This window comes from Elaeis guineensis, chromosome 16 (genome assembly GCF_000442705.2).
Source record: "Elaeis guineensis isolate ETL-2024a chromosome 16, EG11, whole genome shotgun sequence".
Classification (NCBI taxonomy): Eukaryota; Viridiplantae; Streptophyta; class Magnoliopsida; order Arecales; family Arecaceae; genus Elaeis; species Elaeis guineensis.
Window position 1 is genome coordinate 25267019 of NC_026008.2, and position 13556 is coordinate 25280574.

The 13556-nt window shown below is 36.8% G+C and overlaps 1 protein-coding gene across 1 annotated transcript in view; it reads left to right on the forward strand.

The window, feature by feature from the left end:
- LOC105059300 (probable methyltransferase PMT21) overlaps positions 1–9937 on the forward strand; it is a 33207-nt gene extending 23270 nt beyond the window's left edge. Inside the window, exons 3-9 of the mRNA XM_073249801.1 lie at positions 4368–4658; positions 4862–5010; positions 5324–5519; positions 6863–7073; positions 7734–8394; positions 8724–8801; positions 9724–9937. Coding sequence (XP_073105902.1) covers positions 4368–4658; positions 4862–5010; positions 5324–5519; positions 6863–7073; positions 7734–8394; positions 8724–8801; positions 9724–9937 — 1800 coding nt within the window. The remainder of the gene's footprint in view (positions 1–4367; positions 4659–4861; positions 5011–5323; positions 5520–6862; positions 7074–7733; positions 8395–8723; positions 8802–9723) is intronic.
- The last annotated feature ends 3619 nt before the right edge of the window (positions 9938–13556 follow it).

Sequence of the window (13556 nt, forward strand, 5' to 3'; positions counted from 1 at the left end):
ATCTTTGTGGTTGCTATGACTTCAATTGCTTCTGAGGGTCTTCATTTATTTAACAAATGGTTGATGCTGTGTACCAACAAGAAGCTGATTGAACACGGCAGAGACTGGCATAAAATCAGGAGACTGGCTACTGTAGCTTCTAATGATTGAAAGTTTCGATGACAGATCATGCTGTATCTCATCTTACTAGGGGATCAATTGACAAAACCATAGAACTCAAAGTCTCCATTTTTATATGCATGCTTCCTTCTACTCTGGACTGGCATCTTCTAAGATCATATTTCTTCTGTGCCAACTTGCTGTACTCTTCTGATCAAAATTCTTCGGTGCAAAGTAGCTTCCTTCTATTTGCTGCACCTTTTAATGCCAAGTAGCTGCCTTCCTCTGATCATATATCTACGGGCTGGCACTCCGTTTCTTCCAAGAGCACTACATTGCATACCCTGCTGATCTAACTACTTTTGCAAATCTTTCTGTTCTGACTTCATTCTAGTTTTATGTATGGTTATCTCCATGTTTTTCGCTGCTAGTGCTATCCTCATTCACTCATGTGTAAATCCTTTCTTTTTCTGCAATAAAGGCTGGGTAGTATTCATACCTCCCTTCTACTCAAAAAAGAAAAAGATAATTTGCGATACTTTGATGAAGATTCATATATTCCTGAAAAGGATACAAAAGGCTGATTTTTAATTACATTAGCACTCTTTTGGTCAATCTAGTTGGAAAGAATAGAAGCACGTTTCAAGGCAGGTAAATATCCGCTATGAGTTCTCTTAGGCAATCCGAGAAATTTTTAAGGATTTGGTTCTATACGCCCTTAAATGATGTCAATAGGGTGAAGATAATTTTCCAGAAAGTTGGATTGAGAATCTAAGGAATGTAGTGGGTTGAATACCTTATTGGGACTTTCTCAACCTCCTCCTCTCTCTTTCCCTCCCCCCCTCTCCTCTCCCTTTATTTCTCCCTTCTCCCTCTCATTCTTTCTTTATAATTTCTCTGATTTTTAGTAAAATTTTGGTGCATAGCACTATTCACCTTAATTATTAAAAAAAAAAAACTTGCGCATCACACCATTTCTTTAAGCTAGCCTCTTGCAATTGCTTTGCATGTGAGTTTGATAAAGGAAAGAAAGGAAACTTCTTTAGGAGCCACATGACATAAAATGAAACAAAAAAGAAAAAAACAATTCTAGAGTTGGTAAGCACATAGGAGATGTGCACAAAAATGAAAGTGGAGTGGAGTCATGTTGGCTCCACAACAAAGAGCATGTATTGCTTATAGCAGAGATATAATCATGGTTTTTGAGTTCAGAGTGCATATCTTCAAGGGCACCACTCTACTATGGGCAAAACACTAATATATATTATTTAAAAAGGTAAAATCCTAGAATCAACCACATTTGACCATCCTCCAAAGCTTAAAATATTCTCTTGTATGTATTGCTACAAGGCTCAAAATCTCAGATGAAAAGATCGGACGAAGTCATGCTGGAGTCGCTACAACGATCCGATTCGGATCTCTTTCGAAAGAACCTGCAAAATAAGTTAAAAATTGGTTGGGATACTCCGATTTTTAACCCTTCAATGCTGAAGTCAGTTTGAACCTTGAGAACAGAAGGTGAGAAAAATAGAATAGAGAGCAGGAGGATTTATGTCGAACTAGATAGTTTGTGACTTTGTGGGAGCTAGAATCCCAACGGCAGAGTCTTCTTCTAGTTTGAGCTTGAAACTTGAGAGTTAGAACTTACCTGGAGGATCCCCTAGCCTTCTATTTATAAATAGACTGATGAGGCCATTAGGAAGTTTGTTAGGCCGTTGGAGGAGTTTATTAGGCCATTGGAGGAGTTTACTAGGCCGTTGGAGACCAGCTATAAGTGAACTAGAGTATAGCTGTATGTATTTGTTGGAAATGATGTCATACTTAATTGTATATGTCAGCTGGAAATAAATTGAAGCATGGCTGTATGTGAGATCGTGGCCAGCTGGGGCTTAGTTGTAAAGATTGTGGTGGGCTCTCGCAGAATGATTGCTGTCGCTAATGTAATGGCTCATCTCAATAAAGGATCGAGGAGAGATCAAGTATCATATGAGACCGGACATCTTGAATATATAGAATACTTTGCTTTAAGTCGGTATTTATATGAGCTGAAATGAGTCAGATCGATATTTATCTGAGCTGATCATAATACTTTACCTGAAGTCAATTCAGGTAGCTCAGGTCGATATTTAGATAAGCTAGATTGAGTCAGGTCAGTATTCAGCCTCCAATTCAGGTCGGCATTCAACCTTCAATTCAGGTGGCTTTATATGAACTCAGCTTTCAATTTAGGTCGACTTTCTTATGAGCTCAGTCTTTGATTCAGATCGATTTTATATAAACTCAGCCTTTAATTCAGGTTGACTTTCTGTTGAGGTCGGCTCCTATTGAGGTCGCTTTTATGGTGACCTCGGCCTCAAGTTGAGGTCGGTTTTGTGGTGACCTCGGCTTTAAGTTGAGGTTGGCTCTATGATGAGGTGAGGTGGGATAACTCCCACAACAGTATGTCTTCAGTAGGAAAAGAATAAAAAATTGCACTCCCTTTTCTTGTATTTTATAGTCATATCTCATACCAAATAAAACTACAACAAAACCATGCATCACACATCCAAGATATTGTTGTCCATATATCATCCCCGCCAAACCTATTTTACATGCATATGTCATTAGATATAATGGAAATAATTATATATGAAGAGAACGTTTGTTGTTGGACAAGCATAATCGGACTCTATAAATGTAAAATCTCTACATGTGTTATTTAGTTATAAAAATTCTATGATAGAAGTCATGCGCTTTTCTTCTCTCTTCTCTTTCCCCCATTCTCAAATGGCATGTGCATGATATGTGGAAAATACTAGTGAAAAACATCATGCATGTATATCGAAGACATTGGTGTCCATATCATCTTCATCAAGCATTTGTCTAGCATTAGAGATGTCAACTAAAACTTGGTTTAATGACATCAAACTTGTTGATCAAGAACATATGTTTGAGGTTTTCAAAATTTATTCGAATAGAAAATTTACATGATAAACCTGGCATTTATCATACCACTACAATTTTTAAATGCTGATATGTATAAGATCCATGTTAAAACATAATTTATAGGAGACAAAAGCAATTAGAAAGCACATATTGTGCTAAATTTCTTATCAGGTTACTGATCAGCGCCGGAAAAAGTTGCGTGACTCGGACTCGTTCTTCCCTCCAATATTAGCATTTAAGCATTCGAAAATGCATGCACTAGATATTTGAATTTTCCAGAATAATTCAAATGGATTTTGTTAAACAGTATTTGAAAAAGAAAAAGATAAGATCAGTTAGAGATAACTATTTGAATAGGTAGTTAACCAATTTGAGTAAACTCTAATAATTTGAATAACACATCACCAAAATTTTGTTTGACAATGTCAGCTAAAAACCTGAGAAAGGCCTCAATTCGCTTATTTAGACGTAGTTTGAATAAACAGCAACATCATTTTTTCTCTATTAAAAAAAAAAAAAGGAGAGCATCACCATTTTCAAATATCACTCCCCGGAGGAGTGGGGAGCCAATGAGGATTGTTAGTTAAGTGATTACTAACTCAATCGTCACATTATTTTTGAAGATAAAATTTCCCAACCGGATCTGATTTATGTAAAGATTCCACCTCAACTGCGTCCTCTAAGCCCCTCTCTCCTCATCTCCTCTCTCCTCTTATTAGAGTCGAAGCAGAGGAGAAAGAGGAGAGATTAGGTTCATTCTTCATTCCACAATAAAGGGAAAAGTTGACATCGAGAGAACCTGAAGGTACGTTCTTTTTAAAAGGCTTTTTCCAACTGTGTCTATTTGATTTTGATGTGGACTTTCTGTGATTTCTTTGATTCTGGTTTCAAATGTTCAGTTTCATCTCTAGGCATTCTGCGTACATTTTCTCTCCATTGTCTTATTAGCTTTCAAACCATGCTTGGATTGAAAGACTTGTTGTTCTTATAGTCCATTATTTACAAGCCTTATATAATAAAGATGGTAAGTGATTTGCTCCAGTGCACGATGGCCTTTGGACTACTTTTTGTTGTTTGTGAACATGCTCAAGATTGTTTCAGATCAAAAAACCTGATGGAAATAATCCATCGATATTCCTTTGTCACTTGTGCTAGAATATGTATTCTTTGAAGATTTTATTTTGGTGATAAAGCTGACTGTAATTTGTTTCATGGGTTCAAATGTTACCTTTAGATGTGGCATGATAGTTTTTATCAGTTTGGTTATTGCATGTTGTTTGTTGTATGCATTGATGTTCCAATCTGCTGCATGATTATGCTGCACTTTGCTTTGCTTCTTGCAGACCTATTACATAAAAGAAAATAAGATGAAGAACAAAGATCTCAAGCCAGGGACTTATCTTGGAAATAGTTTCAGGAAAGCACCTATTTTTCTTATGATGACTTCACTCTGTGGGTTATCTTTCTATTTTGGAGCCAGTTACTGCTCTATGAAAAACATATTCTTCGCCATGGATGCTCCGCATAGAGTTCAATTTCACATGAAAAGTAACGTAACTCCTGAAGTCAAGCCTGTTGCTTTTCCTGAGTGTGATAGTGACTATCAAGACTACACACCATGCACAGACCCAAAGGTATGTGCCATATGAATCTGCTTCTATTTGATGCTCAGTATTTTTTCAAATGTTGCCATGGACCTTGACAATTAATACTTGTTAGTTTTCAAGTTGCACTAGTTAATATTTGTTGTATTTACTATGCCAAAAAGTTGGCTCTTTTGTTACTATAACCAACGCTATTTCTGTCTTACTGTTGCGAATTGTTTGTTATTCTGCAGAGATGGAGAAGGTATGGTAACTACAGACTGACGCACAGGGAACGCCATTGTCCACCCATCTATGAAAGAAAAGAATGCTTGGTGCCTCCACCTGATGGATATAAGCAACCTATCAGATGGCCAAATAGCAAGCATGAATGTTGGTACAGGTGAAGTACTAATTGCACATTTTTCTTATCATATTGTTTGATTTGTTGCCTGATTCATTACATAGCTTAATTTCTCAATGTTAATATTGATGAATTTACATAATATCAAGGTTTCAAATCCCATGAAATAGGATGTGCCACCGTCCCCGATATTTGGGACGGAGGATGTCCCAAGACGTCTCGATCGGGATGCTAGGATACTAGTGGGATAGCCCTGTCCCAACATATGGGATGGTACTCCATCCCAATATCCTGTGGGACGTCCCATTGGGATCTGAATCCTTGTCTGATATACTTTGTGTCTGCGGTTCAGAAATGTTCCCTATGACTGGATAAACAATAATAAATCTCATCAGAATTGGCTGAGAAAAGAAGGCGAGAAGTTCCTTTTCCCTGGTGGTGGTACTATGTTTCCCAGAGGAGTTGGTGCCTATGTGGACTTGATGCAAGATCTAATTCCTGAAATGAGAGATGGAACTATCCGGACTGCCATTGACACTGGGTGTGGAGTAAGTGCCTTTCTATCCACATATGCCCACGGTATAAGATGTCCCCTTAAATGTGTGTCCCCCTTGTCACACTTTTCTAACCCTTTTAAGCGAAGATTCAATATCTGGGTACGCTCCATGTTAGAATTATAGTAGGACAGAAGCATCTGAAGCAAGAACTTATGCGGTCTTCAATTCACTGTTTCCATATCTTTGCAATTGCATGTGAAATCAGAACATCTTATGCTGGTTGATTGACAATGATGTTTATGACTTTGAAGATGTAGGCATAATCCAGCCTGTCCATTGGATTATATTTTTAATGATTTTGGTGCATTTTTATGTTGCCGGTATGCAGAAAATCATTTTAATAGTTAATTCATATTTTTTTGTGTGAAGACTCATACAGACATATGTTTAGTTCTATATCGGCTATACATTGGATAGATCTTAGATGCTTATACAAGATCAATAAATCCAAATAACATCTTCTGACAAGTCTTTTTAGGTGAGGTACTATGTCATGACCCTTTGTTCATATTGTGTGAACTTTCCGATATGTTCATGTTGATAGAACAGATTTGAGATTCTCCTTCGAAATAGAATTGATTGTAAGATCCCTTTTCTGGGAAGTCCTGCACATTTTTCTTGTCAACGTAATAAAACCTAGTCCTTAATCCTCAACGTCTTGAAACAAAAACAGATCAAAAAGTAATAGAAAATAATTTGGTTCAGCCAATGGCCTTTTCCGAGTGAGCAGACAGCCTCTATGTTATGTGCAAATTGCGTGCGCATCCCCTGCAGGTGTAGTAGCTTCAGATTGTTTAAATGAGGACTTTTTTCTTTGAAAGCTGCTTCATAATCCTCCTGCTTCTTGATGGATCATTGGAGGCAATCGTACTTGCTAAACCTCTCTAGAAATAGCTTTTTCCAGCACTCCAAGCATGCCCTACCATATTTATAAAGAAAAAACCCTCATTCCTTGAACCACATGCCTTTGTGTTAAAATATGCTTGATTTAAGTGCCAATACCATGCTTGCAAGAGGAGAGTATGCTCAATACTGCACCTAGAAATAAAAGAGTTTAGTAAGCTTTTTTTAGCAATAAAAGAGCTTAGTAAGTTAAGCATGAAGTTCCTCACTAATCTAATAAGCTTTTCATACATTATTGCAGCATATTGGAGTACACTTTACAAAACTACACTGAGAAAATTAAACTTAAGGCATTTATATCATATATTTGCAAGTCTAAGGAGTTCTTAACTATTAGGGTTTTGGTACTGGATTTTGTGCAATTAGTAAACTTACATATTATTCATGCATCTGCAAATTGGCTATAAACAGGATGCTCTCTGTTCTCGCAGGTTGCAAGTTGGGGGGCTGATTTATTAGACCGAGGAATTTTGACCGTTTCTCTCGCACCTAGAGATAATCATGAAGCACAAGTACAATTTGCACTTGAACGAGGTATTCCAGCAATTTTGGGCATCTTGTCTACTCAGCGCCTTCCTTTCCCAGCCAACTCATTTGATATGGCCCACTGCTCCAGATGCCTCATTCCATGGACAGAGTTTGGTAATTTCTCCTCTCTTAAGTTGTCATTTTTCAAAGAAGGAGCACCGTTCCATGTATTTTTAATTTGTATCAGTTGTCAGAGTAGAAGGTTTCTTTGAAATAAAAGAGCTAGAACATGCATAGACCTGTATGGACTTTCAATAGTATGATATTGCATTAGTGTTATATAAGTTGAAGCGGGGGATCTAAATTTATCCTTCATCTACCAATTAGCATTCACTTTGTTGTGTCCCTTCAGGATAAATTGGCTTTTCAAAGCACAGTACTCTTTAAACAAAATCATCATTAACTAACCTTATCTATTTGCAGATCTCATTATATATATATATATATATATTCATTGTAGCTGATTTTATCTAATGTTCAAGTTTTTGGAACAATTTGAGAATCCTTGTTAGTGTTTGGGAGTACAAAATGCAGGTAGTTCCACAAAGCTTAATTCATATTCTCTCACACATATGGAGAATGGTTCATGCTAATGGGTACCTGAAAAGTGTTATATATATTTTCCTGAGAAGTATTTCTTCAATTGTCTCAAACTGTAATCATTTTGAGGAGAGGCAATTGCCACTTCAGCGTTGCACAATGTCATGATAATTCCATTTCATTTTCATATAGTTGGTAGCCATACAGCCACTCTAAATCAAAATCATGTTGCAGGTGGGATTTACCTTCTCGAAATACACCGCATACTTCGGCCTGGTGGTTTTTGGGTGCTCTCAGGACCACCTATAAACTACAAGAACCGATGGCATGGTTGGCATACAACAGTGGAAGAACAGAAAGCAGAATTTGGCAAGTTAAAGGAGATGCTGAGAAGCATGTGTTTCCAATTCTACAATATGAAAAATGATATTGCTGTGTGGCAGAAATCATCAGACAATAACTGCTATAATCAGCTAAGTGTATCCAATTCTTATCCTCCAATGTGTGATGACAGCATAGACTCAGATGCAGGATGGTACATTCCACTCCGCACTTGCCTATCTATTCCACCCCAAAAATTGAAGCTGGGACTGGAATTTTCTCCTAAATGGCCTGATCGGTTGCATGCAACTCCCAGACGTATTGCTTGGGGAGCTGGTGGGTTCAAGAATGATGAGAGCAAATGGAAGCGTAGAGTGAAACACTACAAGACACTTCTTCCAGCACTTGGAAGTGAGGAAATTCGAAATGTAATGGACATGAATACGCTGTATGGAGGATTTGCAGCATCCCTTATTAATTCTCCTGTATGGGTCATGAATGTTGTCTCTTCCAATGGTATAAATTCCCTTGGAGTGATCTATGATAGGGGATTAATTGGTACCTACCATGACTGGTAAGTATATTAAGATGTAATCTTTTTGTGATTCAAGTACATGCTCATAGTTATGCATAAAAATTTATCCACAATGGTTTCAGGTGTGTGGAATCATGAGATAGCATATGTAGTTTGTACATGTAGGAAACTTGAAATGGTATGTTAGGAAAGCAGTACTCATATGGTTTTTAAGGAACTTGATTTGGCCTTTTGACTACATCCTTTGTGGGACAAGAAATTAAATTTCGATGTAATTGTGGTTCAATCTTTCAGAATTTTCACTTTTGCAAATGATGAACCAACTTTTTGCAGATCTGTTTAATTGTTATTTGTCTAATATAATGTAGGTGTGAGGCTTTCTCAACATATCCACGGACTTATGACCTCTTGCATCTTGATGGCCTCTTTACTGCAGAAAGTCACAGGTGAAATTCTCTACTGAATATATCTCAATGTCTTCTTAGGATAATCAACTATTGTTAGACTTATTTCGCTATGTACTAAACATAGACCCAAAAGTTTCAACATTCATAATGCACCTCAGAGCACAAACACACTCACATATTGGACTCCCTTAGCCGTATCTGTTTAAGATACGTCTACTAGTCAAGGTGTACTGACCCATCAAGCAGTGAGAACTTTATGATGTATCTATTAATCATGGTTTGATCGATTAAACAGTGAAATTTTATGATGTGTCCTCAATCTAGAGTCAACCATGTATCAAATTGTGTGGAATTTCTGGCCAGTTGAACCTGGCATGAGAAAGGGGGGCTATGCGAAACTCAAAGGCCACTTGGCTGGAAAGAAAGATGTGTTGTTGGTCTGATAACCTAAGCTCATGCATCTGGAAGGCAACCCTTAACTAGATCTAAGAATGTGTAGGCAGAAAGGAGGTGCCAACGTTTAATACGGGAAGTTGCCTTCATCTCTAAAACCCTGTACCTGTGATGTGCTGAATCCAATCCAAGTTTTAGAAAATAGAAATGTTTACTGATAATCCATGTTAACCACTGCAAGATCTTCATATTAGATTGACATCCCCTAAATCACTTAGTTTGTCATTTGTACTATAATGTTTTTAGTGTTATTAAGTAGCATCTGATAGTTCCTCATGGTTCTCTTCATTGATTGTAATGGTTATTCATGCGGCAAGAAAGTGGTTATCATTCGATTCTTTCATTAACTTTGTGGTGTACAATAAGCTTGTAAAAATCCAGTGTTTCCATGCTTATTTACACAAACTTTCAAGCAGTTATTTTAGTGAATTTTTGATCACCATGCTATCTACAGACCTATGTTCAAATGCAAATGTTCAAACCCTGACATTCGCATCCGTTTTGGCAGATGTGATATGAAATATGTTCTGCTAGAGATGGATCGGATCCTACGTCCAAAGGGATATACAATAATCAGAGAGTCAAACATTTTTATAGATGCAATAGCAGCCATTTCCACAGGAATGAGATGGAACTGCCAGAAACATGACACTGAATACAAAGTACAAAAGGAGAAGTTGTTGATATGTCAGAAAAAACTTTGGTACTCTCAGGCACAATGAGCAGTGAGAACTATATGAGAAGCTCACTGCAGTACTTTTGTTTCCGGGATTATGTTCAAAATTCAGTGCATTCTTTCTCTACTATTTGCCATTGGTGAAAGCCATCTGCTTGCTTCAATTTGAAAAATCTCATAACCTTATTATGTTTCTGGTTTTTCGTGACTGAAGTAAAGTGGAATTAGATATGCTAGGAGAGGAAGATGAGTCTTGGTGAAATAGTAAGATTGCTTTATTGTGACTTGGAGGTCATAGAGCTCAAAATATGAAAACAGTCCCTTTATAAGCAAGGGTAAGACTGTAAATATCTGATTTTTCCCAAATCCTGCAATGGCGAGAGCCTCATGCACCGAGCCACCCTTTTATATGCTACGAGGGTTTTGGTGCTTTGTATCATATGAAAAGGTCCAATAAGGTCTAATGCTAGGTGGTGGAGCACAATTAAGTGCCATTTTGTTTGGCAAATCTTAACCAAACCCTATTGATACTGCAGCATCTGTTGAACTTGTTGACTTGCTGCCTTATAACAAGAGAGAAAAGGAAGGGTGATGGAAGAAACAATGAAATCAACTGGGTCTCTTCCTACCTCTCTGGTAGTTTGAAGCATATGTTTAATGAATTATTCACAAGTATATTCACGGATGATCCATAAAGTTTAGGCTATTGGAGTCAATGATCTCGTTTGATTTGGGAGTGAGATAATGGGACAGGGCTAGTAGTCTTGTGATTTGGCCTAATCTAGCAGAGTGGGTTACAGAAGTATATTGTCTATCCATGTGAGATATTGTAAGATAAATAATTGACAATTTTCTAGGCTGCTTAAATATGTGATGGTAATGATGAGTGCAGAGTTAAGAGGGCTCTCACAACCATTTGAGAATCATTGATTTGTGCAATTTTTTTGAATAATAACCGGACTTTTTGGATATTGGACTTCCTAAAAAGGAAAGCCCTTAGGGTTAGGTGCCGAGCAATTATACTAATAGCTGCTGATCACTGCTTCGTACAAATCAAGAAGAAGAATGATCTATCAGTTGTAAGCCCTTTGAAATAACAAGCATTTCTTCTAAAATAACATGTAATAAACCTCTCCACTAAGCTTGGACATTAACTCCAATTCTACTCATCCCTTGTTTGCAACCAAGGCAATATCCATCTACCAAATAAAATCATCTCCGTAGAACTTAGTGATTTTACCATTTCAGGAGTAGAAGAAACAATGATTGGATCAAGTTGTTCTTCTATACATCTGAATGCCTAGCTGCAGTATTACTTCTAGTGTTTAGTCCCAAATGTATCACTAACTCATTCTGAACAGTTTATCGTTCAGGTCATGTGGTTTGTTAACGTTGTATTAGAACGTAGTTTGATACCATTTTTTAGCCTTCTTCATGGGTGGGATGGAGCTGGTAAATCTAACAGATATTGTTGGTTTATTTCCAAAAATTTTGAGCTTTTGGAGTCAAATGATTAGTTAAAAAGTAGTTTTCATAGTATTCCACTGCAAAGTTCTAAATATAAGATCATTTGTAGCCTTCTATAGAAACCATAGCATAGTGAAGCAAAGAGAAAAGGATTTTGTTATCCTTTATTTTATCGCATCTTCAGTGGGGGACAATATATTCATCTTTAAAATTTACAAGCATCCAATAAAAGAACAGGAGATTAAACCTGAAAAATATAGATGTACTGAATTGGATTGATCTTTGAAAAAACAATCAATCACTAAATGCTACATTATTTCTTGATGGATGTCACAAAGTGAGCAAGACTAGGGTTTAAAAGAATAAATTCTATTCTAAATTAGAGTTTTGAAGGAAAGGCTCTCACTAAATAGCTTCCTAAGAAAATTTGGATCCTTGAAAGAACATATTTGCGTTTCCAAATTAAATCTTAAAAGCTTCTACGTACAACTATTTTTGTATAGATAAGGATATTTGAAAAGTGGAACTCCACATTTCTATTAACTTCTTGGACAAAAAGTAATTTTAAAATCAATCATTAGTTAAGAACCTGTATGTTGATTTTATGAGAAAATAGTAGTAGATTAACTGATTTCCTATGCCCCCAAAGCCCCACCCAAGAATAAAGCAGGTTAAATTGGCATTTTCATAATTGCTAATCCACTTGATTATAGGAAAATCTTTGTTGGAATTTGTAAGCCGAATTTAATATAGTTCTATTATTAGCAATGACCTTTAGTATTTTTTATGAATTCCACTTAGAATTCCTCTACATATATAGACCTAAAGTGTCACTTATAAATATGGCTCTTAGTATTTTGTGTAGAAGATAATTAAAGAGTTGTAAAACCCTCTATATAAAGGGATATACTTTAGCCATTTTAGATCAAGAGAGTTGAAAAAATTTTAAACAAAGTTAAAAATTCTCTTCTACCAATAGGGTCTACTATATTCATCTCTTGTGGGAGAAATACAACAAATACTTCTTTCCTCTATCTACCATAACAAAGTGGTATCAGAGCCCTCTTGAGAGAAATAGCAAGTGGGTTAAAACTTCAAGTACCTCACCTCACCAATGAGAACTATGAGAATTGAAGTATCCAAATGAAGGCGTTGTTTGTCTTACATGATTTGGAAAGCTATTGAGATGAGCTATGAGGAGCCTCAAGATGAAACAAATGGCACGGCAAACCAAACTTTCAAAGAGTCAAGGAGGAAGGACAAAAAGGTACTCTTCTTCATCTATCAAGCCTTAGATGAAGCAAACTTCGAGAAGATCGCAAGTGCCACAACCTCCAAACAAGCCTAGGAGATCCTTGAGAATGCCTATAAAGATGAAGAAAAGGTGAAGAAGGTTTGGCTCCAAACACTCCGAGCCAAATTTGAAGTATTGCAGATGAAAGAGTTTGAAACTATTGCGGACTATTTCACTCAAATTTTTTCCAATGGTGAACCGAGGAATGACAAAAAATTGGAGGATGCCCATGTTATCAAAAAAATTCTATGCTCGATGAATGACAAGTTCAAGCATGTTGTTGTGATGATCGAAGAATCAAAAGACCTGGAGTCTACATCCATAGATGAGCTTATGGGCTTATTAATAACATATGAGCAAAGAAAAAAAAGAAGTAAGATATAATTGAGCAAGTCCTCTAGTCAAAGTTGTCTTGGAAGGGTAGAAATGAAGCTTCTAAAAGCGATAAGAGTCCAAATGAATGAGGTTGAGCTGAGGTCATGGACGTGGCCATGGCTTTGTTCATGGCCGTGGCCCTGGTCATGGAGGACAAGGAAGGTCTGAAGAAAGAAATCAAAGCCCAAATAGTGGACAAGGAAGAAGAGAAACAATAGGCCAAAGGTACAATAAATTTGAAGTTCATTATTATGTTTGCAAAAAATATGGCCATTATACTTCTAAATGTTATGATAATAAAGAGAAAGCCAACTTTGTTGAAAAGGAAAAAAAAAGATTCTTCTTATTGATAGCTTACAAAGAAGATAGAGCCATCATGTATGATAGTTGGTACTTGGACACAGGAGCAAGTAACCATATATGTGGTCATAGAAGCATGTTTGTGGAGTTAGATGAGTCAATTAAAACTCAAGCCTATTTTAGCGATTCTTCAGAAGTTCCAGTGAGAGGCAAAGGTAAAATCTTTATT